General features: G+C 44.1%; 3 protein-coding genes across 12 annotated transcripts in view; 1 reads left to right on the top strand and 2 right to left on the bottom strand.

Moving 5' to 3' along the window:
- Nucleotides 1-2,716, bottom strand: part of LOC100547387 (solute carrier family 68 member 1-like) — a 15,804-nt gene extending 13,088 nt beyond the window's left edge. For 3 of the 6 annotated variants that reach the window (XM_085237587.1, XM_085237588.1, XM_085237591.1), the window contains exon 1: nt 1,243-1,464. In XM_085237587.1, coding sequence (XP_085093713.1) covers nt 1,243-1,320 — 78 coding nt within the window. In that variant the 5' untranslated portion in view covers nt 1,321-1,464. Of the gene's footprint in view, nt 1-450; nt 1,465-2,522 lie in introns of those variants that run through there. The other 3 variants (XM_085237589.1, XM_085237590.1, XM_010719443.4) reach the window with 3 other exon arrangements.
- Nucleotides 1,497-16,489, top strand: CDR2 (cerebellar degeneration related protein 2). 2 transcript variants are annotated; one of them, XM_085237594.1, is made up of 6 exons: nt 1,501-1,727; nt 3,538-3,649; nt 6,219-6,331; nt 10,412-10,560; nt 10,822-10,986; nt 12,184-16,489. In XM_085237594.1, exons 2-6 carry the CDS (start codon nt 3,628-3,630, stop codon nt 13,046-13,048), a joined length of 1,314 nt encoding a protein of 437 aa, XP_085093720.1. In that variant the 5' UTR covers nt 1,501-1,727; nt 3,538-3,627; the 3' UTR covers nt 13,049-16,489. The 2 variants fall into 2 exon arrangements, with proteins under 2 accessions (XP_085093719.1, XP_085093720.1); XM_085237593.1 differs by lacking the exon at nt 3,538-3,649 and having other exon boundaries at nt 1,497-1,727.
- POLR3E (RNA polymerase III subunit E) overlaps nt 16,016-24,354 on the bottom strand; it is a 25,963-nt gene continuing 17,624 nt past the window's right edge. For 3 of the 4 annotated variants that reach the window (XM_085237578.1, XM_085237579.1, XM_085237581.1), the window contains 4 exons: nt 23,751-24,247; nt 20,239-20,316; nt 19,209-19,322; nt 16,016-16,861 (listed from right to left, as the gene is read on the bottom strand). In XM_085237578.1, the coding sequence (XP_085093704.1) occupies nt 16,805-16,861; nt 19,209-19,322; nt 20,239-20,316; nt 23,751-24,247 (746 nt within the window). In that variant the 3' untranslated portion in view covers nt 16,016-16,804. Of the gene's footprint in view, nt 16,862-19,208; nt 19,323-20,238; nt 20,317-23,200; nt 23,377-23,750; nt 24,248-24,354 lie in introns of those variants that run through there. The other variant, XM_085237580.1, reaches the window with a different exon arrangement.

The following is a 24,354-nucleotide window of genomic DNA, read 5'->3' as shown; positions in this document are numbered from 1 at the left end:
TGACTTGTCATGCATGTCATCAAATTCATTTTTCACAGAATTTTCCATTTCCAGGTGATTACGCTTTGCACCTCTGTAACAAGTTTGGTGTCATAAACTGAACTGAGAAACTATGTTATTGAAAAGATGCCCACATGAAATGTTTATGCTTAATAAGAGGGATATCAAAAACTGTGAAAGGTGATTATCAATAAGCTTCATGTTCCTTTTAAAACCGTGTATCCACATCTTCAGAAATACACTTAATGATGTCGGTGCGAGACCTCGGGGCTTTTGGAAAACCACAGTCTAGATGTAACCCTGTAGTGTGGGGAACCGCGGGCCTCTCCCTCGGATTCCACGAGCACTGAGATAAACACTCAGCATTAACATTCTCTAGTCGTACTTGACTCAGTTCCTTCCTACGCACAAATAAGAAAGATATTGCTCCCGTCGCTCCAAAAAACTTACAAGTATAATTTCTTCTACAACAGCCTCCTAACAATGCGCCGACCCGCCTCCAGCGCCATGACTCAGTGCAGCACAGGATCTGACACGGCTCCTATGCTAATGCTACGTCTGCTCCCGCGCCTCGCGTGTGAATCGCCTCGGTGAGAAGCTGAGGTTCCACGCTTCCCTTCCCAGAGATGCGTTCTTTAATTGTACAACAATGAAACACGCGTGAGCCTCTCGCACAGCCGTGAGTCACGGAGCGCAGCGGCCGCACCACCTCTTGTGGCAGCTCCTCACGGCAGCGCAGCGCTGAGGGCAGAGCAAAGAACCGGCGCTTCTCGAGTCCTCAGGGGGAGCCCTGAGGGGAAACACCACTGAAAGGAAACCCCGCGGAGGACAGACGCACGCGGAGCTCCTGGGGCTCCCGAACCTGCGGGTATCCCGGCCCCGGGCACGCCGCGCTGCCGCCCGCTCAGAGCCGCCTGGCGCTGAGGGGCGCGGCTCTCCGCCTTGCGGAGCGGACAGCGAGCGGCAGATGTATCCGCGGGGACGGTGCCCTCCGCTCCGCTCCACACCCCGGCACAGAACCCTCCCCAGGCGGGAAGGTGGTGAGGGGCTGCGCGCGTGGAGAGTGGAGACCGGGCGCCGCCTCACGGGGCACCGCGGGGACTCCCAGCACGGCCGATGAGGTCCCGCGCCCGGGCGCGCCGTGCCACCTCTGCCGCACCGGAGCCCCCCACGGCGACCGCTCCCCCGCCGCGAACGCCTCGAGCCCCGCCACCACCGCCCCTTCCGCGGGCACCGACCGACCTCCTCCGCCCGGAGGCTGCGCAGCGGGACGCTGGGGCGGGGCCGGCTGGCCAGGGCCGACGCCTCCTTCTCTTTCATTGGCCACCTGCCGCGGGTCCGCTTCCCGGTTGGCCGGCGCTCCTTTCGATCTGCCCGGCGGGCGGTTCCCCATTGGCCCTCGGCAGAGGAGGTGAGGGCGTAGTGTTTGAATCGCGGGCCGACGGTGGGCGGGCGGCTGTAGCGTGCCACGTTGTCGCCGGCGGCTCCGCGCAGCCCGACCAGAAGGGGGAGAGGTTCGGCAAAGTCCGGAAACGCTCGGCAATGGCCGGAGGCGGCTTTTAAGGCGAGGAGCGGCTGCCGGCTCGCCCTGCCCCGCCGCCGCCGGCGCGAGGTGAGCGCTGCGCCCCGTCTGCCAGGGAAGGGCGCGATGCTGGCCGACAGCTTGGTGGAGGAGTTCGAGATCCGCGAGGATGAGCCGTGGTACGACCAGCAGGACCTGCAGCAAGGTGAGCGGCGGGGGGCGTGCGGCGTGCGTGGAGGGCGGGCGAGGGAGCGCGGGGCGGCGGGAGCGGGAGCCGCAGCGGGGCGGACCGGGGGTCGCGCGGGAGGGACGCGGGGCGGCGGTGGAGCGCGGGGCGCCCGCGGAGTGGGAGGTGGGGACCGCCGGTACCGGCGCCGCGCGGCCGTCTTTGTCTGACGGAGCGGCGGCTGCAGCCGTGGCCGGGCCCCTGCCGGCAGCGGGGCGGCTCCGGGGTCTGCGCCCGGCGGGGCACGGCCGGGTAGGGGCAGAGGGCCCCGCGGGAGGGAGAAGCGTCACCGGTGGAGCCGCGGGCGTACAGCGATGTAACTGCGTTAAAAGTCATTTGCGGACGCGGTGACGGAAAGAACGTGCTGTTTCCTTCGGAGCTCGCTGGCGTGCAGGACGGGCGTCCGCTTCGTTTGGGCGCTAACTCGGGATCCGCTGTAAAAGGCAGCAGTGAGTCCCGAGCGGCGCTCCGGAGCGGCACGAACCGTCCGACGGCAGCGCTGGGCGGGCAGGAGCTGCTCCGTGTGGGGTGTATATGGGGTGTATATGGGGTGTATATGGGGTGTATATGGGGTGTATATGGGGTGTATATGGGGTGTATATGGGGTGTATATGGGGTGTGTGGGCGGCCCGCAGCGCGCAGGGATGCTGTCGTGGCCACAGGTTATAAAGAGATCCATTTAAATGAGATCCTGGAGCCATTGTTTGCGATCAAAAGGATGCGTTGAAAATTTGAAGACAGGGTTTGGTATTTTTACCGCGCCGGTATTCTTACCGGTGGGGTAGAAGACCTGCAGAGCGGATCCGTGCTGCGCGGTGCCGGACCTCCCGCCCTACTGCTTTAACTCCGCTGCTTCCTCCCGTGAGTGAACGCTCAGCCTCGGCTCCCTGCCGGAGCTGGCAGTGCTCCTTTCAGGGTCGGTGTGCTCAGAGCTCACTGACTGCTCTCCCAGCGCCAGAAGCGTCTTTCCCTAAGGATGAGCTTCTCGCAAGCCCAAATAAAAGGCACTGACAGCCTGCCAGAAGGGAAAGGAGGAAAATGAGTTGATGGGCGAGCTGAAATGCAGATAAGTTCCTTAAGGGAACATCTGTAAAATGTTCTGTTCCAGACTTTTACAATCTGGAACAAACTCCTTGTTCTAAAACCAAGCGATACCAGTGTGTGTCAGTGGAGCAGTGAGGTTGCTTACCGGGCACAAGTGAAACTTGTCACAACCCAAATAATCAGAGCACACTTGGAAATCAAGGAGTGTGTTTGTGAGAACGCATTACTGAACAACCAGGCAGTGCAGTACCACAAACCTTGCCAGCCTGCCCAGGAGCTCAGGGAGGGCAGCAGCTGACCAAACTTCCACTGCCTCTGTGCGCAGCAAAAGCCTTGGCAAGAGGTGGACTTCTCTGGCATGTGTTGGTGAAAGCAATGCTCGTGAACTTCTGGTAAGGATGGGAGCAGCTTTCCCTTCTGCAAGGTCCATCTTTTGCAGCAGCACACTTACAGGTGGAAAAGTGCTGTTCTACATGACCGCTCTTCTCTGCATCTTGCTGCTACCTGCTTTAACAAAGCAGAGTAATCTGAAATGGAGTATGAGATGCATAGCTCAGTAAAAAACTAAGGGTTTAATTTTACATTTAAACATCAACTTAAACATCCTATACTACTAAGGCATTCTCCTATTGAAAAGAATAGACTTATTTTTAGAATAAAAATCATCTGAACTGCTTTGCTAGGTGGGTTATGAAAGCATAAAATAAGAGTTTAGTACCACGTTCTGTCTTTTTCTCAACTACAGAAACACTGCTGAAAGGCTGCAGAGAAGTGCTTGTAAGTGAGGGCTTAACACCATGGAAGATCCATCACCAAAATCATATTTTGTTTTCTGATGGAGCTGTTAGATGGCACAAGTAAGACTGAACAGGTTTACTAATTTGACTTCTTGCATTACTAAAAGTCTCTTTGCTTACATCTTCATGGTGCAAAATTGTTGCAGGACATAGAGCTATTACTTTACATAAAAGTGCTGTGTGCTTCTAGTATCATACAGCGATTCTAAGACAAATGAAATTTTCCTTCTATATCAGAAGAACATATTCTACATTTGACTTAAAATTTGTTCTTTGTACGGAGTGCAGGTACTCTACTGAGCACCCATTTCTCTACATGGTAAACTGTTAACTTCAGAACAGGTCAGATTGGTTCAGTTCTTACCTGTTCCAGGGGTAGCAGTTAGGGTTTCATTGCCTGTTATTGAACTCTTGTCTTCTCCCCCTCAAAACCAAATTGCCATAATTAGCAAACAGTAGGCTTCTCCCATGGTAATCCATCTGTGCTTCAGTCATTCCAATGAACGGAATGATTATTAAAGTACAATGAAGTGAATTCTGTTATTTGCACTGTATTCAAAGCACCATGTGGCTATGCCTCTTGATTTAGTAGGTGTGAGTGGCACTACCTACTTCTGAATGTATTTAAGCGTAAAAAGAAACTTTCCCTTTGGGAAGGGAAATGGCAGCAAGTAATACCATCACAGATTATGTCTTGAGAAGGATTGAGGATTATGTTAAAGCTCTTTAGATTCTACTCTGTTAAAATAAAAGAATGGTCTTGAATGATTCCAATGTTGTTGATGGACTTTAAAGATTTGGGTGCTGGTGAAGATTTATGTAGCATGAAAACTTTGAGTCAGTCCTGGTTCACAGGAGGGTTGAAGACTCCAGAACTCCATAATGCAATAGAACAGCGTGGTGTTGGGCTGCTTAGGAGGTCATCCATCCACGGATAACCAGTGTATAAGTTCTGTTTTAAAATGGGAAGAACTAAAGGTTTCTTTATCCAAACACTTTAAACCTTGGGAAGAAGCTCTGAAGTAGGATGTGTTTCTTAACAAGGGGTGTTACAACCAAAAAGCTACGTGAGGATAAACTGCTAAGTAAGTGTAAAGCAATGAGCCAAGTGGCTCCCAGCTCTAGCAAGAACTTGTGTACAGGGTGACTTGTAAATAAATTCCACAAACATTATTCAAAGAGTCTGACAGCTACAGCCCGTTGTTTCCTACCTTAAAGAACGTGTAATGACTACCACAGCTGTTGTTTGTCCTGAACTGGACACCTACAGCTTACAGAGACAAGTGAACATGAACAGGAACATTTGTCTGTTTGGTCTGAATTCAGTCTTTGGTTTACGTATCTGGACCAAGTACTCACTTCAGACATGCTGCCAAAGTGAAGGTTAGCACAAAACAGTCTGGGAACAGCCTTCTGTCTGCTACAGAAACCAGCTGATAAGGGGACTGGGAAAGGGCAGGAAAGAGACAAGAAACACCTTAAAACAAGGACATCTTAATCACATGAAAATTGAAAATGTTTTCTTGTCTAACTACAGCTGCAGGTGATGCAGTATGTCTTGTATTCATTTCAGGCTTCTTGAAGAGAATCTGAGTTTTTCTTGAACTTCCTTCTGTCTCTTTCCTGTTAGTGATGCTATTCCTACCCATACGAGAACTAACAAGGCTGACCTGCATGCAGGAGAAACCTGGTCAGGCCCAGATGATGGGAAAGAGGTGAAAAGTAAGATGTTAGAAATCATGTAATACCCGCACAGGGTAATTACTATTTTAGCAATAACACTGGATTGATTTCATCATGTTATGTTAGATTTTAAATTGCATGCATCTTTAAACATAATAATATGAGACATCTAGCAATATTCATGTTGCTTCCCTTGAGAAAGGACCTGGGTCTTGAGATGACTTATTTCTTGATTTGAAACAATTACAGTCACTGTACCCCAGAGGTGATTAAGTGAAATAGAGATCAAGTGCTTCTGAACAAATTACACTTAAAATGGTGTTTTGGAGCACATAAAGCAATTGCTGTCTCCTAGGTTTATGAGCTTGAAAGGCAGAATAGCTGCATTTCTTTAAGTTTTATCTTTGATATTACTAGTTCACCATCAAATGCCTGGACCTTTCATTTTGCTCCTGATCCTGTGCAACCCAACTCCTTGGTGAAGGAGCAATAGGAAGAACAGCACGGTAAATGAGGGTGCAGTCAACTTTGGCCTCAGTCTAACCTGATGAGCACTTAAAAGTACTTTGTGCTTATTCTTCTAAAACATGATTGTTGTAACAGTGGAATAGTTAACAGATGCTGTGATTGGAGGTGAATGCTGTACAGGGCAGGTGGAGGGGAGCAAAGGGAAGGTGGCTGCCTGCACCTGCCTTGAGGCTGCAGCATCCAAGGAGGACCCCAGGAAGGACCAGGAAGTTGGAGTATCTTCTAGGTTTCAGGACTCAATTAAGTCTTTGTCTTACAGATAGTATTTGAATGGCCAATGTATCTATAAGCTAACTTCATTTTTGGATACGACAGTCACTTAAAAAAAATAATTCCACTCAGTACTTGGTTAAAATACTTGAAAAACAGGTCATGCTATTGGGTCTGTACCTTATGTGCAAATGACTTCTTTGTTTAGATCTTCACCTTGCTGCTGAGCTTGGGAAGACGCTACTGGACCGCAACACCGAACTAGAAGAATCTTTACAGCAAATGTATGCAACAAATCAAGAGCAACTGCAAGAGATAGAGGTAAATATTACAGGAATCCAGCTGTAAGTCATGTAGATATGCAAGAGAATAGCACGTAAGTTGAGAGATCTGATTCCTTAACATCTGATTGTTCAGTGTTTCTCATGAAAGTGTCGGCCTTTAACTGCCTGTGCTGCCTCAAACTTACAGGCTTTGATCATTGTTAGACCCATTTGTCTCATTAATGGAGTCTTTGTGCCACAAAATTCCTGTTGGATTCGGCTTGTATAATGACATGACTGATATTTTTTCTTTTTATACAGACAAGCTATTTCAGGATTGTTATAGCAAAATTTTGCTGGTCGTGTCGGGTAAAAATGATATGAAAATTATATGATGAATAAATTAACATCTTCATATTATTTTAACTATTAATGATTATTGCACTGAAACTTAAATGCTTGACAAAAAAGCGTGATAAAGATTTAAGTAAAATGGGAGGATATGTATTTCTACTGGGGGTAAAGGGAAATGCAGTTCCGTTCAGTTAAAAAATAAAAATCAACAAGAAGTAACACATAACTCTTCCTAAATACAGGCTGTAGTGGGTATGTTCTTATGTCTTTTTGGGGGGAGAATCAGAGCTGCCCTTTTGGAAACGCTCATCTTTGTTACTTCATGGAAAGCCCTAGCCATTTTTGGCAATTTCTTTAATGGTGCTTATATTCTTGCAGACCTAACATTTGCCAATATAATGATTATTATTTTTTTAGCTATTTGAGGGCAATGCACGGCCTCTACTAATTAAATTTATTAAATATTCAGTACTTCTCCATTACTCTGGCAGTGTAATGGAAATGTAGTCCAGTGTTTCAGTTTGGCTCAAGTATGAATCACAGGGAATAGGCTGTGACTGGTGTGTGCTAAATTCTTAAAAATCTGAATTCATTTGTGGAAGCATTACTTATGTGGTTACAGTCAGAGTATTTTTGTACAGCTGCAGCTTAGGACTTAAACCTTTATCACTGTTGTAGCGATAGGCAGCTTACAGAACCTAAACTTGAGACTTGAAAGTATATAGGTGTTTTCTAAAATAGTCACATTGATATAAATAAGCAGCTTTTTGTTTGTTTTATAAAACACTTTTGTTTTATACCTTCATGTTTTCACTTAATAGTGGAAAGAATCAAACTGTCTATGTTACCACATTTGTTCGAGGACACAATGGCTGGAATAGCCTGTATTTATTGCCAATGCTATAGTTTTTTTCTTGTTGTTTTTTTTTTTTTAAGTATTCACTTAGCAGAGACTTGACTCACTGAGATGAGTGCTTTTACAGGAAAGATTGATTCTTTAGATCTAGAGAGCACTTTATAGTGTATCGTATAGCACACTTGAAGATGTTGATGAAGGTGCTGTACAAATACTGTTGTACTCCAGGTTCAACTCCTGCATGGCAGCCCTGTTTAAGGAAGTGTTTAACACAGTCACAACATATTTTGAAGTAACGTAGCCTAACTGCAGTAGACAACTAACCTGGATCCTCGAGCAGAGCTTCTTAATCAGCAGCTGTATTATAATGCCATCTTAAAATATGGAAAAAGACATGATTGCTAAGTTGCATTCATTTACAGAAATAGCCGAGTGCTATTAAGGATGTGGTATCTCGTTTGGTTTAGATCTTAGAAGACTTAGAAGACTAAGATCTTCTTTCATCTTGGTTTGGTTTTTTGTTTGTTTGTTTGTTTGTTTGTTTTTAAGTTCTTTACATAGGGGAGCTTTAGCACAAAGAAGTGGTGAGAAGGGCCCTTCTAGCAGTGATCTGTAGTTGGTGTGTAGCAGGGTCACGTCCTTGAATGTTCAGGCAGACTTATTTATTCTCTTAACTTGGCTTAGCCATTGGGAACCAGGAATTCCCCACTGCACAGATAAAATGTGCAAGTGCTATTCCCAGGGTTTATGCCCGATGTTACTAATTTTTAAAGTGCTTGTTTCCGCAATACAGGTGTTCTTTCAACTGCTCTTGTAGCTACTTTGCCAGGCTTTAAATTAGCCTTTTCAGTACAAAAAAACAATGACTCTTTTCCTCATACTAATTTGTATCTTACAGGTAGCAAACTCCCAAACTTAGAATGATTAAGAAACGTTTTTGAAATATGGTACTACGTTGTCTACACTAAGAAAGGAAGGGTCAAAGGCTTTGGGATGCTTAAGATTACAATTGATATGTTAAAAGTTAACATATTAAGTGTTTTACTGCCTTGGATCATTATATCTGACCTCTGTGCTGACACGTGTTCCACAAACTGATCGCTGCAGGTGTAATAAACGCTGGATTGAAAGGACAGCTTTATCTCTGTCTGCATCTTAGTATTTCTGAAGTTGGAGTGCAGAGAACTGGCTCTCCTTTCATTGTGTGGTAGAGTGCCTGAAGTCTCCACTGCTGCTTCACGATAGGCACTCAACTGTTGTGCAGGATGAACAACTGTGAACTCCTACGGTGTTACCAGAGCCGTACTTTGTTTTGATGTTCTGGTTACACCGGGCCAACTTGATACCAGAACTGAAGATGCTGAAGACATAAGATGAAGGAAATAGTATTTCACATCTTCATTCAGCTAAAATTTCCACTAAAGCCCACTGTGAGAAGTGGTGACATCAAATTCTGCCACCAAAACCTTGGTTTCTGTGTTCAGCCACTCTTGTGTTAACTGAAGAAAATATGAAGAAATCTCTAGCTCTTTCTGAGAGTGACCAATAGGAAAAGTTAATCTGGAGTGGGTCATGCTGAGATTCTGCAGCTAATCCAAGTACTATTTTTGTGTAAATCCTGTCACGTGCACACAGGCTGCAAAAGGATCCAGCCAACTGCTATCATGCTGATCTTCTGGAAGTCCATGCAGCAGTTACTAGTCCTAGATTAACTTATAATCTGTTCTTAAATTGCCTAAAATATAAACGCATCGATCTTTTAAGGAGGTAAAAGATTAAGCAGAATATTAGAAGTTTTGAGTATGTAATATTATGTACTGAGATGTAGCTCTGCTTGGAAGTCCAGTAGGCGTTCATACATTTAGTATGTAGCAATACACAATTTATTTTATGAAATTAGTTCTACGTAACAACTAAGTATTTAATAGGTAAGGGGTTGGGTTTTTTGTTCTCAAGTCTGTTTAATACAAATTCTTGTTTGGGTTTTTTGTTTTGTTTTGCTTTTTGTTTTTTTTTTGAAACTGGCTCAGTCCTACCCTAGATGGGACAATATAAGGCACTTGTACTGAGAGTCTTAGGTGATGGTTAACTTCTTGCGTGAGGAATTCCAGGCTTTCTGAAATAATTCTAGAAACTTAATCGGTTATTTTGTTAACCATAAAACTAAGGGAAATTAAAATGAGATCACTTTGTGTGGAGTTGTATTTAAAAAAAAAAAAAGTGCAAGAGACTTTTGTTCAGTATTACAATGACTGGAATAGTTCCTTGTAGGTAATTAAAGGCTGAATCTAATAGTTTGGTTCTACTTCCTGACACACAGTAGTCCTCAGAATCTCAAGTGTGACCACATCCTAAAATGTGTTTTGCTGAACCCAATGCTGATTCAAACATAGGCAAGCAGGAGAAGAAAAAAAAAAACAAACAAACAAAAAACAAACAAAAAAAACAAGATAGTGCTACCCAATACTTCAGTTTAAATGCTAAGAAAATTGTTGGGTCAACATTATTAAAAAACTATGATGGATTTCACCGCAACTTTTAGAAGGACTCTGTGAAGAACTGTGTTGAAATCCAGGTTTGTATGATGACTGCAGTACAGACAAACCCAATCTGGATGGGTCTGTGGTAGAACTGGCAATAGTTTAACTGCAGCAAGGATTGCTAAACAGATAAACACAGTTTGCACAAACCAACCCAAGTCATCTGGATGAAGGACTGGTTGATCAGCCTTCATTGACCTCGGTGACAAAGGCAAGAGAAATAGCAAGATACTGATTGCACCTTTTCAACTGGGTAGTAACCAAAGCAACCACTGGAATCTAATCTCTAAAACGTAGCAGTTATTTAATGAATGTGAACAAAACTGCAGAATAGTAGCCCTATCCTATGTTTCTAATATAAACTTGTAACAGCAATGTTGTCTTGCAGTATCTCACAAAGCAAGTGGAGCTCTTGCGTCAAATGAATGATCAACATGCAAAAGTTTATGAACAGCTGGATGTGACAGCAAGAGAACTAGAAGACACTAATCAAAAACTAGTTGCAGAGAGCAGAGCATCACAACAAAAGATACTAAGGTAACAAACCTAAGCTACATCCTCTTTTCTCCCCTCTACTCAACTGATAATACAAAAAACAGCAATCTGAGTGTATACATACAGCTTTTTGGTGGCTGTTTGTCTAGCATTGTTCTACAACACACTTAAACTGAAAGTTTTATTTAGAGGTGGTTTGTGGCCAAAGAGCAATCTTCAGAGAAGCTGGAATGTGAGGAGATGGGAACTAATCTGTCCTTGATTAAACAGTCAAATGTTTTAACAGCAGTCCTTCACTTTTAGCTTGACAGAGACTATTGAAAATCTGCAGACACACATAGATGACCTGCAAAGGCAAGTAGAAGAACTGAAAAAGTCTGGACGAGGCCGGATGAACCATGAGAGATCTGACCAGCCAAGATCAGTGCACAGCTTCTCGTGTTTGAAGGAGCTGTATGACCTTCGCCAGTAAGACTCTTACCTTGTATAACAAACAGAATATTAAAATTATTTTAATTATTTTCAAAAACTAGATACAAGCATGGGTGTTTAACAGAACAGCAGAAAAGCATTTTAGTTTTGCAACTAGAAAAATATCTGTACAGTTGTGCAGTGTGTGGTGGTGGTGGTGCTGCTTCTAGTGTGCTCTGGCTGCAGACTGTATTGATCTTTGTGGGAGAATAGTATGTTCTCCTTAATATCTTGACAGGTTCTCCCCTAAAGTCTCCCGCTGTATGAAACTGTAGCCTAGAAAGCCTTCAAGAATGTGAACCTCCCGCTTTTCAGTCAGATAAAGCACAACACAGATAACTACCAAGTAAATTATCCTAAACAATATTTTCTGTAACTTACTTTTTCCTGGAACATCTGTGAGCACCTTCTTTTCAAGGTCGGCTTGCTGTAGTAACTTTGAATTTAAGCTGGATAAAACCATACTTAAGCTGGTAAAATGGTGCCTGAAGTTTTGGGCTGCTTTCTAATTTAGAGCAGTTCTACCCAGCTGAACTGCATTGTATGTTCATCAGGAGACACCTGGGGTATGGTCCCAGTCTGTCTTCGCTGCTGGAAGCTAATAGAAGTAGTGAAATACTTCTGCAAACAGGCAGAACGGGATTTGTGTCTGGGCTTCCAGCAGTATATGCAAGTAAGACTGAGGAATTAATCTATGCAAGCAAGGAATTACTTGGTGACAATTCAAAAGATAAGTGGACTATTTCAAACTGCGAGAGGGTTGTGGAATTACCACTCTGCAGAACTGCCCTGTCCATTCTGAAGGTTGTTTCCACAATCAGTGGTGACACAAGTTGTGAGAGATGTGGTAAAAATATAAAGGTCGGGGAGTATCACATAATATGTGAAGGCACTATTCTTTAAAACTGAAATTATAGATCTCATTATTCAGTAAACTTATCTGTAATTTGAGATTGTTAAAAAGCTGCCATCCTGCTTGAGCTGAGAGGCTTGATGTCACGTGAAGTATCTACAGACTCCAACCATGATTATCTACTGAACTGTTAGGTTGGCAGAACGACTGCTAGGTATACTTTCAGATATGTTAACATAGAGTTTAAACTGTTACCAACCAAATTAGTTACCAACGACAGGAAAACTTTAGGTGTGGTCAGCTGTATTTCCTATTAACAATCCTCGCTTCTGTTTCCTCAGGTATTTTGTTTATGATCACGTGTTTGCAGAAAAGATTACTTCAATGGATAGTCAGCTAAATCCTCTGGAAGAAGAAAATGAGAACTTGAAGAAGGCAGTTACGGTTCTGCAAGCCCAGCTCAACCTAGAAAAAGAGAAGAGGGTAACAATGGAAGAGGAATATAGTCTTGTGGTGAAAGAAAACTGCGACTTGGAACAGAGGCTTGTCGATATTGACTTGTATCGGGCTCGTGCAGAGGAGTTAGAAGTGGAAGTAGCTGAAATGCGACAGATGCTTCAATCTGAAAACACACTCCACAATGCAGAGAAATTGGTGCCAGAATCCTTTTTCATTTCGTTTAAAGAATCTTTAGAAAGGGAGCTTGGTCAGAGCCCAGCTGATGATGGGCTTCTGACTGTCCCTGAACTTGAGAAAAAGGCATTGAAGCGGAGCAGCAGTGAAAATTTCCTGAGTAGTGCTGCAGGGGGAGACATTCTAAGGGGCCATGAAGAAACGTGCATCAGGAGAGCTGAAGCTGTGAAGCAGCGAGGAATCTCTGTACTCAATGAAGTTGATGCTCAGTATAATGCTCTGAAAGTGAAATATGAGGAACTTTTGAAGAAGTGTCAAATGGATGAAGATTCTTTGAAACACAAGGCTGTACAAACACTGAAGCAGTATTCTAAAGACAGTGTGGGAAATACCCAGTATGATCTTTCAGCTAACAATCAAGAATTCATGAATGCAGGAGAATCACTTAGCTCCACAAATACTCTTCCTGAATATAAAGCACTCTTCAAGGAAATCTTTAGCTGTATCAAGAAAACAAAGGAAGAAATAGATGAGCACAGATCAAAATACAAGTCCCTTTCTTCTCAGCCATAACGGTACATGTTCTGATGACTGATTTGTTTTGGTGACTAATTTGTTGTCCAGAAAGGGGGAAAAACTTTACACAAATGTCAGAAGACCCCTTGCACAGATGTTTCTTTTAGCACTCAAAAGGAATGTTTTCAATTGGCTCATAGACACGTAGTTAAAAAGCTAGCTAGACTAGCAGTGTCCCTGTACCTACATAGCAATAGATGTAATGTTGTTTAGCACTGTCACACAAACTAGTGGTTGTGAAGGAAACAAACATTGTAGCTTACTACTACAATGCTACTTAAAACACTTGATTTCTGGCAGAAACTGACAATAGTTTTCCTAGTCCATTTCATATTAACAGAGCTAAGAAATCTGTATACTACTTCTCACAAAGAAGTAAGCAAAAGCTTTTCTTTAACTTGCATGTGATCATCTAGCCCTGTAACTGTAAAAAACAAAAAACAAACAAGCAAAAACCAAAAAGCCCCAGGTCAGTATCACAGGCAGCCTCTCCTCAAGTCCTGAGAATGAAGTTAGTGAATCTAGCTGAATTTGCTTTGGCAGGAAGGTGGAGAGCTAGCATAGCAGCTTGTGCTATGCTTGGTAAAGTTAATGTCATGTTTTCACATGAACTAGGTTCTTCTATGGATAAGTATAGATGTCTTTGTACTGAGAAAGAATTTGACAAAAAGTTTGTGTGGCTATTTAGGTATGGTTTCTTATTTAGGAGACTTTGTCTTAAGGTGAGGTACTGTGAATTGATTGTATGTTATTTGGAACTGTTTGGTTTTTTTTGTGGGAGGCCAACAAAGTACCTGCTAGTGTGTATTTGGCAAGACAAAGTTGCAATTTAGTCATTTAGCAGTAGAATTGATACAGTGAGATAGCTTTTAAGCTCACATACCACAAATTCCAAGCACTTGAAGGAGATGGGTCAGGTAAAGCCTTAAGTTACAGGTTTGCCTACTGCTTCCACTATCAGCTTCAGTGAACCTGTTCCATGCTGCCTATGGGGTGGTGGGAGGCTGGATGCAACAGTGCTGGAACATATCCTGCTGAAAATGTGGGGCTGTGTTTTTGTTCATACTTTCCTTCTCCACTCCCTAATAGTATCTCATAGGTATTCAAATTCTGAAAAACAAAACATGCAGAAGTACATTCTTTAGAACTGCTTTGAAGTGTGAAGAATGGAAAACAAAGGCTAAGCAATTAAGGAGAAAGAAGGCACCAGGAAAGGTGACATCCTTCTTACACAGGGTCTCATAGCTTAATTTGGTTAGCTCTTCTTGGGAACTTCCTTATTGCCTGTCTGAGTTGCTGCAATATACCAAACAGCTGGAAGAGAGACAATTCTCAGCTTTAGTTCAACTGCTGCTATTACAGTTGTCTGCCTTATTTACCCTGTTAAGCTTGTGTATAGTTGTCCTTCATTTGCAGTATTAAGACTCCGTATTGTGGGAATTTCTCAAAAATATGTATTGCATTCTTAAGAATTATTTAAAAATGGGAATCCAAATGTTGTAAATATTTTTCTAAGCAAATAAATAAGCCAGTCAAGCTCCACGTGTAACTAGTAATTATGCCTATCTGTGCTCATCTTGAAACAGTAAACTCTGTGCAGATGGCAGCTGCATTATCTGGTCTATCCTACATAGGTCAGATGGAGTTCCCATTAAATTTTTATTCTAAAAAAGTTACACTAAGTAGAATAGGATAGGCCTGTCTGTGCTAGAAGGCCAGAGGCAATGAAGTAGTTTCTCATTTCTCTCTTGTGGTGTTTGTCAGTGTTGTTCCAAAAAGGGTGTTGGAGGGGTGGAAGGCAGGAGAGCTGCTGTTCTGCCACTAGGTTAGCTCTGATGTCACTGCTTCCCTAGCACTTGGATTGTCGTTATCTAAAGGCTTTCTACTGCAAAGCAGTAACTTTAGATATGTGTTCTGGTGTCACAAGCTCTCTTTCATTAATGCTATTCACTTTGGGGAGTGGGGGATCCACACCCGTGGGACCAGAAGTTGTGTAGAAACAACTTTAGAATTTCTTATTAAATATGTGATCTTCAGTGGTTTAATACTGTTGGTTAACAGGGCACTTTCTATGTATTTTTTACCCTTTAAAATAGCCAGAATGTTCTCAGATTTCCACAGAAATCTTCTGTAGCATAACCTGCCTTTGACCACCTGTGCCATTGTTAAGCTCTGGCTGTACTGTAGTGTACTTTAACACTTACCTGTACATATCCTGTAATAAAAACCTCCAAGGCTCTGCTGTTTTATAACCTCTCTCAGACTGTGGCTTTCTCAGGGATAAGCTTTATGGACACAGCTGTAGGCAATGCTACAGCAACAGGGTCATGCTAGGTAAGCAACAGCAATGGGGACACCCAGCACAAAGGCTGCAAAAGCTGCCTGAACTTGAACACTGCCTGATTACAGTAGTGAATAAACTTAGTGTATGAGTTAAGGTAGAGTTTTAGCAGTTTAGAAATAAGTACTTTCCACAGAAATTCAAAATGCTCTAAGTATGGCACACTACTCTTAGGCCAATCTTAATCTTCTTATTTTAGTTAAAAAAAAAAAAAAAAAAAAAGCCCTTTCTAAGCATAAGGAGATGAAATTGATAGAATCTACTTGAGCTTCTCATATGATGGAAATTACAGAAAACAAAACCTATGAACAGTAACTGCTCTAAAGCCACCAGTGGGGTGTTCCTTACCTCACTGCTTTGAACCTTAACTGACAAATGTAGAACAGAAGCAGCTCAGTTACCATTTCTTAAGCAACAGGTTGCATCTTGACAACCATCCTAAAAAATGTGATGCAAGTAGAAAAGTACAACAAGTCAAGAGGCAGTTTGCCATCTACCTCAAACATCTGCAAATATTCTTTACCTTTCCTTCCTCTGTAAGCCTTTGGGCTCTAAAAGGAGCAAAGATCATTTCCATTTCTTCCTGGGCAAATACGAGGCAGAGTACAGCAGGATGCCACAGCTGACCTTCAAGATAAAATTTTATTTTTAAAAAAGTTACACAAAATAGAGGTTTTACACTGTTGCCAAGTGTGATAACTGCAGCTGGATGCCTTGCACATGGTGCACTTACCTTTGCACACAGTAAGGCAAAAACTCCATCAACCAAAACCCACATCAATAAGACATCCAGTAGTTGTTCCACATCTATTTCAAGTGTAAGTACTTTTTCAGACAGTTCTTTTTACAGACACCAGGTGAGAACAGTTGCTATGTCATACAATGTTTAAAGACAGTGATTTTGTAACCCCCCTCCCTGCCCAGATGTGCCCATGAATATACCCTTGTTGTAAGGAAGGCGGCAAGGGCTGTTGTAATGCTCAGACTAATGCATGAGCATCTAGGTATTTAACAAAACCTGGGATGTTTGTAAACAAGTTTAATTTGTTGGCATCACTTACTTACAAAATAAAATATTAGACCATGATTTTCCATCATGTCTGTGTCAGTATATGGTTTTATTTTATTATAAGGAAAGAGAAGGAGAAGGAAAATACATTAGAAATCCCAGATTAATCAAACTGCAGACAGGGTCCCGTGTTGTCTTCCTAGTTGCTCTCTGCACTCAGGCGGCCATGCAAACATACATGTGAGTGTGCTGTGATGTCAGTGACTGTCTGCAATGCCACATGCCCCAAAGTAGGTCAGCTCCACACTCCTGAGGCCACAGCATTACTGTCTGTGCCGCCCACCGCAGGTTTCCTCTTTCATCCAGGAGAGCATTTGAAGCACAGAAACCGCCACAGCTGCCGTCAAGACTGCACAGTCCCTTTAAGATACCACATTCCACCATAGCTCACACAGCAGTCCTGGGGAGAAAGGGAGAGCCCATCAGTGCCTGCAGCACCGCCCCGCATTTCCAAACTGCAGGGATTACACACTACGAGGTGAGCCCCACTGGAACCATGATTCGGCTTTGCAACCTTAAATGTGATCGGAACATCCCTCCTGTGTACAAATGAGAGCCAGAGCAGCAGGTTATCTCTGCCTTGAAGCTTAACACAGCAGACAGAGGGGAAAGGCTGAGAGCACAGGGAAGACACACAATGGGATGGCGGCAGGAAACCAAGGTTTCTGGGAGGAGGAGATGGGAAGAATGGTGAAGCAGCTTAGGACAGGAAAAGAGGTGAGAACCAAAGGAACTACGGGGTAACTGCAGCCTAAAGATGTGAACAGACGGAAGGGAGCAGAGGAAGCATGCAGGCAGCCCCACGCTGGAGCCTCTTCAGCAATGTTCTGTGGCAAGGAAGGGTCAAACCTCAGAACTGTACTCAGGTGTTCTGACCGTGTCTGCTACACTCACAGCTGCAAGCTTCACAGCAAAGGAGTTCAGTTTGTGGTTCCTTTTCTTATTTCTATTCAATGAACACCAAGTCTCATGAATTCTAAGCCTAACAGCTCCGTTTGCTTCAACCTTCCCACTTAGGTTATTCAACAGGAGCTTAAGCACTGCTACAGAACTGATGCTCTGGAACTAAAAAGAGAAAAAAAAGTACCAATAACTATCACTTCTTAATTCTTGGGACTTACTACTCTACAAAGAACTTAAGTGCAGAGGCTCAAGAGAGTTTTCATTCTGGATCTGCAGATGCAAAAATACATTCCCTGTCAGTCTGCTCTTTCCTGTACAGGACAGGAACACATGCAGATGGGGAAATAAGAGTCAATAAATGCTATTTCATTCAAAGTGGAATCAAATCTCTTATGGTTTAAAGAAGCCAGATAATCCTCCTACTTCATTGAATCATACTTTCAACATTTACTTCAGAAACAATGAAAGTTTTACATGCTTCTGTGACAAATACATTCAAGACAAAGTCTGACACAACACAAGGCTGACTGTGCAATGACTTAGATTTTACAAAAGCAGGACCTGGTTTGCTAGGGACAATGATTCTTTGTTCCCCAGAAATAATTTATTTATTAAACATCAACAACAATGTGCAAACGAATGCCAGTGCATTATCTAGACATCCCCGGAGAGCTGTGATTTGAGCCTGACAAACCACAGAATCACAGAATTGTATGGGTTGGAAGGGATCTCTAGAGATCATCAAGTCCAATCCCTCTGCCAAAGCAGGTTCCCTACACCAGGTCACACAAGTAGGTGTCCAGGAGGGTCTTGAATATCTCCAGAGAAGGAGACTCCACAACCTTCCTGGGCAGCCTGTTCCAGCGCTTCATCACCTTTACTGTGTACACTTGCAGAATCACAGAACTGTAGGGGTTGGAAGGGACCATAAAAAACACCAGATCCAGAAAAGCCATGAAAAAACCTCCCAGTACATGCAAGACAAACCAAACGCTGCATAGCAGGCAGAAACATCTCAGCTTATTTTAATACTAAGAACAGGTTCATTCAAGCAAAACCAGTTTGCTTACTGTCACTGCAACAGATGTGTAATTTTTCAAGTAGGTTATTATTCTGCTTACAGATCCCAGAGTAATAAAGTACTTAAGCACTTGTCTCACTGAAGTGGGTGACGGTGAGCAAAGGCCCAGCAACAGTGATTGAAGTGCTACATGAGCTGGCAGCTTTCTCCTTTGTCAATCACGACCTGCATGGTCAGTACTTCATACCTTGAACTCGTTTAGAAAGTAAATGGTTCATGTTCAAAGACAGAGATGAAAGGATTCAAACATTCACTATGAGATGTGCTAAGTAAGACTCTATGCTTGTTTTAGTTGGGGTTTTGCTCACTACGCTGCTTTAAGACCTACTATAGAATATAATGCATTTCCTTCTGAACATCTGGCACCTGTTCTTCAGCACGAAACAAGAGCAGGCAGCTCAGTAAACTCAGAATGCAACCACTGCCTTAATGCTTAACTCCATATTATTTAAAAATAACTCTGAAGCGTGACATTTACTGTGCTCTATTCCCTTCTGGTCCAAGATAAAGAACAAAGATTTGCTGCAATAACACCAAATAACAGGGGAGTCAAAATCACTGCTCTTTGGAGAAGGTAGAACGAGACGAGTGTTACTTTAAAGAAAACAGGCTGAAAAACAAGCCCTGCCTGTTTTCCCACAGCAACTGTTCCATGATCACAATCACTTGTCAATTCAAGGCAATACATGATCCTTCAGTTAAACCAAAGCGTTAAAAATTTATGCATGAACTGAATCAAAACCCCAACTGAGCAGAAACTTACCTTTAGCACTCTATCCACCTCCTGCTTGTTGAGGTCTTGACTCAGCTGATTCTGAATGACATTTCTGCGCACTCGATAATTTTTCGAAAAAATTTCAAGCAAAACTTGGCGATGCTTTAGAACAAGAATTATTAATACAAAAACAATTACTTTCAGCTTTCTATTAAAAAAAGCTATATGTGCACTAGTCTGTACAAAACATTCACTGAGCTGCATTAAAGTATTCTTGCTTCATAACCCTGAAACTGTCCCATTTCAACCTGCTCTCATTAGGCGTCCTCCCATTATCTTGCAGCTCTGCAGGGATCTCTCCCTTCCTCATGAGCCCCATCCGGTGACCCCAGGCACCTCCACGGGTACAAACCATACTAAAGAAGGGGCTATGACATATTTCTCTCACACGCTTCCCAGGCAGCTCATGTGGTCTGCTCCAGTCAGGAGGTCGGATGCTGCTTATTCTCTAGAACAATGCTTGAGACTTTCCTATAAACATTTATTTAGGTCATGGACACAGCACTTACATTGTCCATCTACATTCTGTTAGGCTGCCTTTCCTTCCACTTCACTTACTGTGATACAAATAAAACTCAGGAGATGTTCACATATGCTGTAATCATTTCCTGTTCTAAATATAAACAGACACACCAGGTCCCATCATCACATAACCACTGGTTAACACTGCATTACCACTGCATTACCATCAGCAAAAAAAGAAAAATGATTTGAATGGATCCCAGTCTAAGATCTGCACTGCAGAATCTTTTCTCTTCATACAATTTATAGTATTTACACCCCACTGAGTTAGTTACCAATGTCTCAGTTTCTGTTCACACCCCAGTCCTGATGTGGTGATAACCACCCTATGGTCTGAGAGCTTTCTCTCAGCCTGAAGCTGGATGGTAGTGAATCCTGGAGTCTTCCTTAGGGAACGGTGAAAAAACTGCAGTACTGCTTCCAGGAACACAAAGTGAAGCAATGCCAAATCCTCATTAACAATGTATTTGGGACTGTCACTTATTTTTGTCTTTACCTGATCATAAATGTCACCAGCTTCCCAAAGTGCATAAACCTTTAGCTCATCTGGTGAAGCAGCAGTCTGTGGAGGAAACTGAGAACAAGAGGCTGTTAAAAATAACTATCTATTTAATGAGTTCTACTTAATGATTCTATGATACAGTATCCCCTGACACCTATTATTGAATCAAAATGTTGTGGCCATTTAATGAGAAGTGCTTCTCTCCCACCCCACACTCAGGGAGGTGACTGTGCTGCAGCAGCCCCTGTGCCTGCAATAGAAACACAAACCCCACCAAACCTGCTCTTCTGGGTGATGCTGCAGCACCCAGACCCCGAGCGAGGGGTAAATATTGCCTGGGGAATAGGACCAGTGCTCCGGCAGCCTGATGCACACATGGCATGCCCAACAGCATTTTAGTGATGCTTCTGGTCATACTGGAATGATGGCAAGCAGTGCCATGGGCACAGCACCAACCACGTCAGAGCTGTACGAGGGGATCCCATGACACTGTATGGGGACTTGGAGGAAGGGAGGACAACCACCAAGTGCCACCATAACCTCAGGGTGTGGACTGACAGTATCTCATGGCATCATGTACGGATTGCTCCTGCCAGCAGCCTGCATCTCCAGACTTCCCAAAGCAGAATTCAATTAAGCATGAAGTGCACTGCAGGGTTTTCTGGAGGTTTTGAAGTCTCCAGTGGCAAGTTTTAGATATTCGGATTCTAACCGAATTTGCTTTGCTAAACCCAAGGCAGCACGATGACCAGCACTGTGCTGCTGCTGTGCGTGTGATCCCTGGAGCAGCCCAGGGGACTCCTGGAGACTGAACACTGATGGAGAGCGAACCACAAACCAGTGCATTTCAGGCTCCCAAACTGAAGTGGTTTTTCTTCCTACCAAGATCCATGCTAGAGAAACACCATCTGTATTTTCTGAGACAGAGACCTTGTGCCTCTGCATGCAGGAAGGAATGTAACTGTTCCAAACTCCTACAAAAATAAAATGATGTTCATTTGCCTTAATGCTTTCCCCTGGAGCAATGACTAACAAATGATGCTGGATACTTCCCCCTCCTGATGTGTGCCTTCCTGTCTGTCACCAACCATTCATTCCATGCTAACCACAGACCTGCCAACCTCAATCAATCCTCCACACAAAGCCAACAGGCCTGTCTGACTGCTGCAGTTCCTCACTGCAGTACACCCCCCCACCTTTTTACGCAGCCTTCCGCACTACACCGAAGGACTGCCCTGCAAAGGGAGAGCTCAGCCCTTCCTTTCAGGGGCTGCCTCTGACCCCGTGGCAAAGGGAAGTGCTGTGTCGAGCAGGAGCTGCCTGCTGGGATCAGCAGCTCCAATTCCACCTCGGTGCAAACTGCTGATATATAGCAGGGCTGTGCACTTGTTTTAGAGCCAGGATTCAGGTTTGTTGGGCTAGCGACACCTAATATGCTCCTCTTTTCATGAGGACATGCCACACACAGAGGAACACTCTCCTGTGCTTTCATTCAGCACAGATAACACCATAGCATCAGCCTCCCTCCTGACAAGCTACAGCAGGACAGGCAACACAGGCTGCAGGAGCAGAGCCCCGGTGAGTTTGCCTGGGGCAGTCCTGAGCACTTGCTGCTGCCTCGGCCACATGCTGAGCACAACTGCACTGCTGCCTCTCAGAGAAGGAACTGCTTCCGAACTAACACAGTGTTATTTGGGAGAGCATAGAGAGCCTCCCTGCATTCACATCACTCTGCAAACTGCCAGGCACCCTGCTCACTGCTGTCACTGCTACAAAGCACAAGCAAAGCACAGCACCCTGCAGGCAGCCCCTGTTCACAGCTGGAGCACATTCTGAGGCCCCATGAGCACCATTTATCTGCTACCCCAGATGCAGCTGTTCAGCTTTATAAATCCTACACTCCACCAGGAAGGTTTCCACTGCTGTTTTCAGCAACACATTTTCTGTAACAGGGCAACGTGAAAGCCAAGAGTGTCTTCATCCCCCACAGAACATCACTTTAATTACCTCAGATCACTGATTTCTATCACTAAAACAGTTTCAATTACAGAAAACTAATGAGTAACTACAAAATCTCAGGCAAAACATCCCTCCAGGCTTCCAAGGAGCTCAGGGAGCCTCACTGGGTTCAAATGAAATTGTCTAGGAAAAACAATGAGAGAAAGTGAAGTGTACCAGCTCACACAAAAGGCACAGCTGGCCCACAGCATGAGGCAGAGGCCTGGGAGCTGACTTACATTTCTGACAGGCTTATACAGGCTGCTGCAGAAGATACCAAATTCTGCAGTAAGTTCTAGATCAGCAGAACTCAAACATAGAGCAGTCTCCAGCAAACAAGTCCCAGACTCAGTTAATACAACAGCAGTGACTTCAGCTGTTTATCACCAGCACAGCAAGTGCATATCCTATACCACGTACAATGAGAGTCTTTCCAGCACCAAGAAGCAGCTCCAGGCAAGCACTGCCCAGGGACCTGGAAGCTGTCAGGAGAGAACGCAAAAAAGCACAAAAAGCAGTGGCCTCTTGTGTGGTGTCTCACATCTGTCACTCGGCTCCACAGGACATACTTTGCACACCACTGAACACGTCATTTCTGCCTCCCTGAAACCCAGCTAAGGCATGAGGGTCGCTATACCTCCTGTGCTCCAGGCTCTCCCCAGCCTGCCTGCTCTCTGCTCTCCCAAGCAGCTCACGTCTCTTTGCCTCTCTCCCTAACAGCACCTGACTCCCAAACTCCTGCTGGTTGCAAACTGATCAGTACTACCAGGTGTCTTGTGAAATTATTTTCCTTTCGGGCTACTTTCCATGATGCCAAATCCCTTTTCTTTCCTAAGCAATCTGCTGGCTCTGACTCACGCATTCACACGTATAATTTCCATAAAGACAAACGAAGACATCTCTGATCAGCCCAGGAGGAAAAAGAGTGACCAACAGAACTCTGCAGATATGCTTTGCTGCTTCCCAGAGAGCTCTGCTGGATGTGCCCCACCGGTTCCAGGCAGCAGCCATCATCTTTATCCCAGCAGCATTCCTGCAAAAAGCTGTGCACTGCAAAGCAAGCTGATGGGACTGCCCCAAGGTAAGTCACTGAAACAGGAGCAAGCAGGCACAATGAGCCAGGAACACATCGATCTAAAAAGCAACACAAACAACTTGCATCAGTTAACAGCTGTGTTGGATGGAGCCTCAGACGTAAGTACAATCCCTAGAGCTCAAATACTGTAAATTTTTGCTTCTAATTATGAATTGTATATAAAGCTCGTTCATGACTCTTGATAAAGGTCTCGTCTCTGCTGATTTTCACTTGTAATATAGCAGCTGGCCTCTTAGAGAAGAAGTCCAGAAGCAGGAAGGCAGACAAGCCTTCAGCAGCTTCAACAGCCCCAACACTCAGAACGCAAGTGTTCCTCCAGTCCAGCCAAAGGTGCAAAGGTTTCACAGCTCCCATATTGAACTGCCCCCCTACCTCCCACCCAGACTGTGCCAAAAGGAAAAAAAATACTTACAGGCACCAAAATCTGTTTGCAGCCAATGTCTAACACCATGTCCTGTAACATTTTGTCTGAAATGCCACTGAACAATATATGTCCTGGAGGCAGACTGGCTAAATGAAGGTTAAACAACCGTTTAAGCTCACTCAAGGTGAGCACAAATTGTTTCTTAAACGTTGAGGACACAAATGCCTTCAGTTCTTGGGCTACCCGATCGCTGCAGCCTCCAGGCAAGTGGCCATTTAGGGAGTCTGTGGAGTCGTCCTCCGTATGGAGGCCGTTGACAATGCCGTTGTTCAGGCCTTCATACACTGAGGTGTCCATGGGCTCCTCGTCACTCACAGGCTCCTCTTTAATGTGGATATTGGAAACATCTATCTTGGATGAAGTGTCATTTGATTTCAGTTCTGCCTTTTGCTTCTGGAACTCCTTCTCTAGCTGCCCATAGTTCTGCTTGACTTTTGCTTTTGCCATGTTGACTCTTTGCTCCCCAGAAACCAGCAATGGATGGCCTGATAAGAAATGAAACATAGCATAAAATCCCACCATAAACAAGACTCCAGTTTTGCAAAATGTTGCTTGAATCGCTCACAGTGAAATAAAGCCAGGAAACAACATT

Source organism: Meleagris gallopavo, chromosome 16, assembly GCF_905368555.1.
Source record: "Meleagris gallopavo chromosome 16, MGAL_WU_HG_1.1, whole genome shotgun sequence".
Lineage (NCBI taxonomy): Eukaryota > Metazoa > Chordata > Aves > Galliformes > Phasianidae > Meleagris > Meleagris gallopavo.
This window is presented reverse-complemented; position numbering and strand designations above follow the sequence as displayed.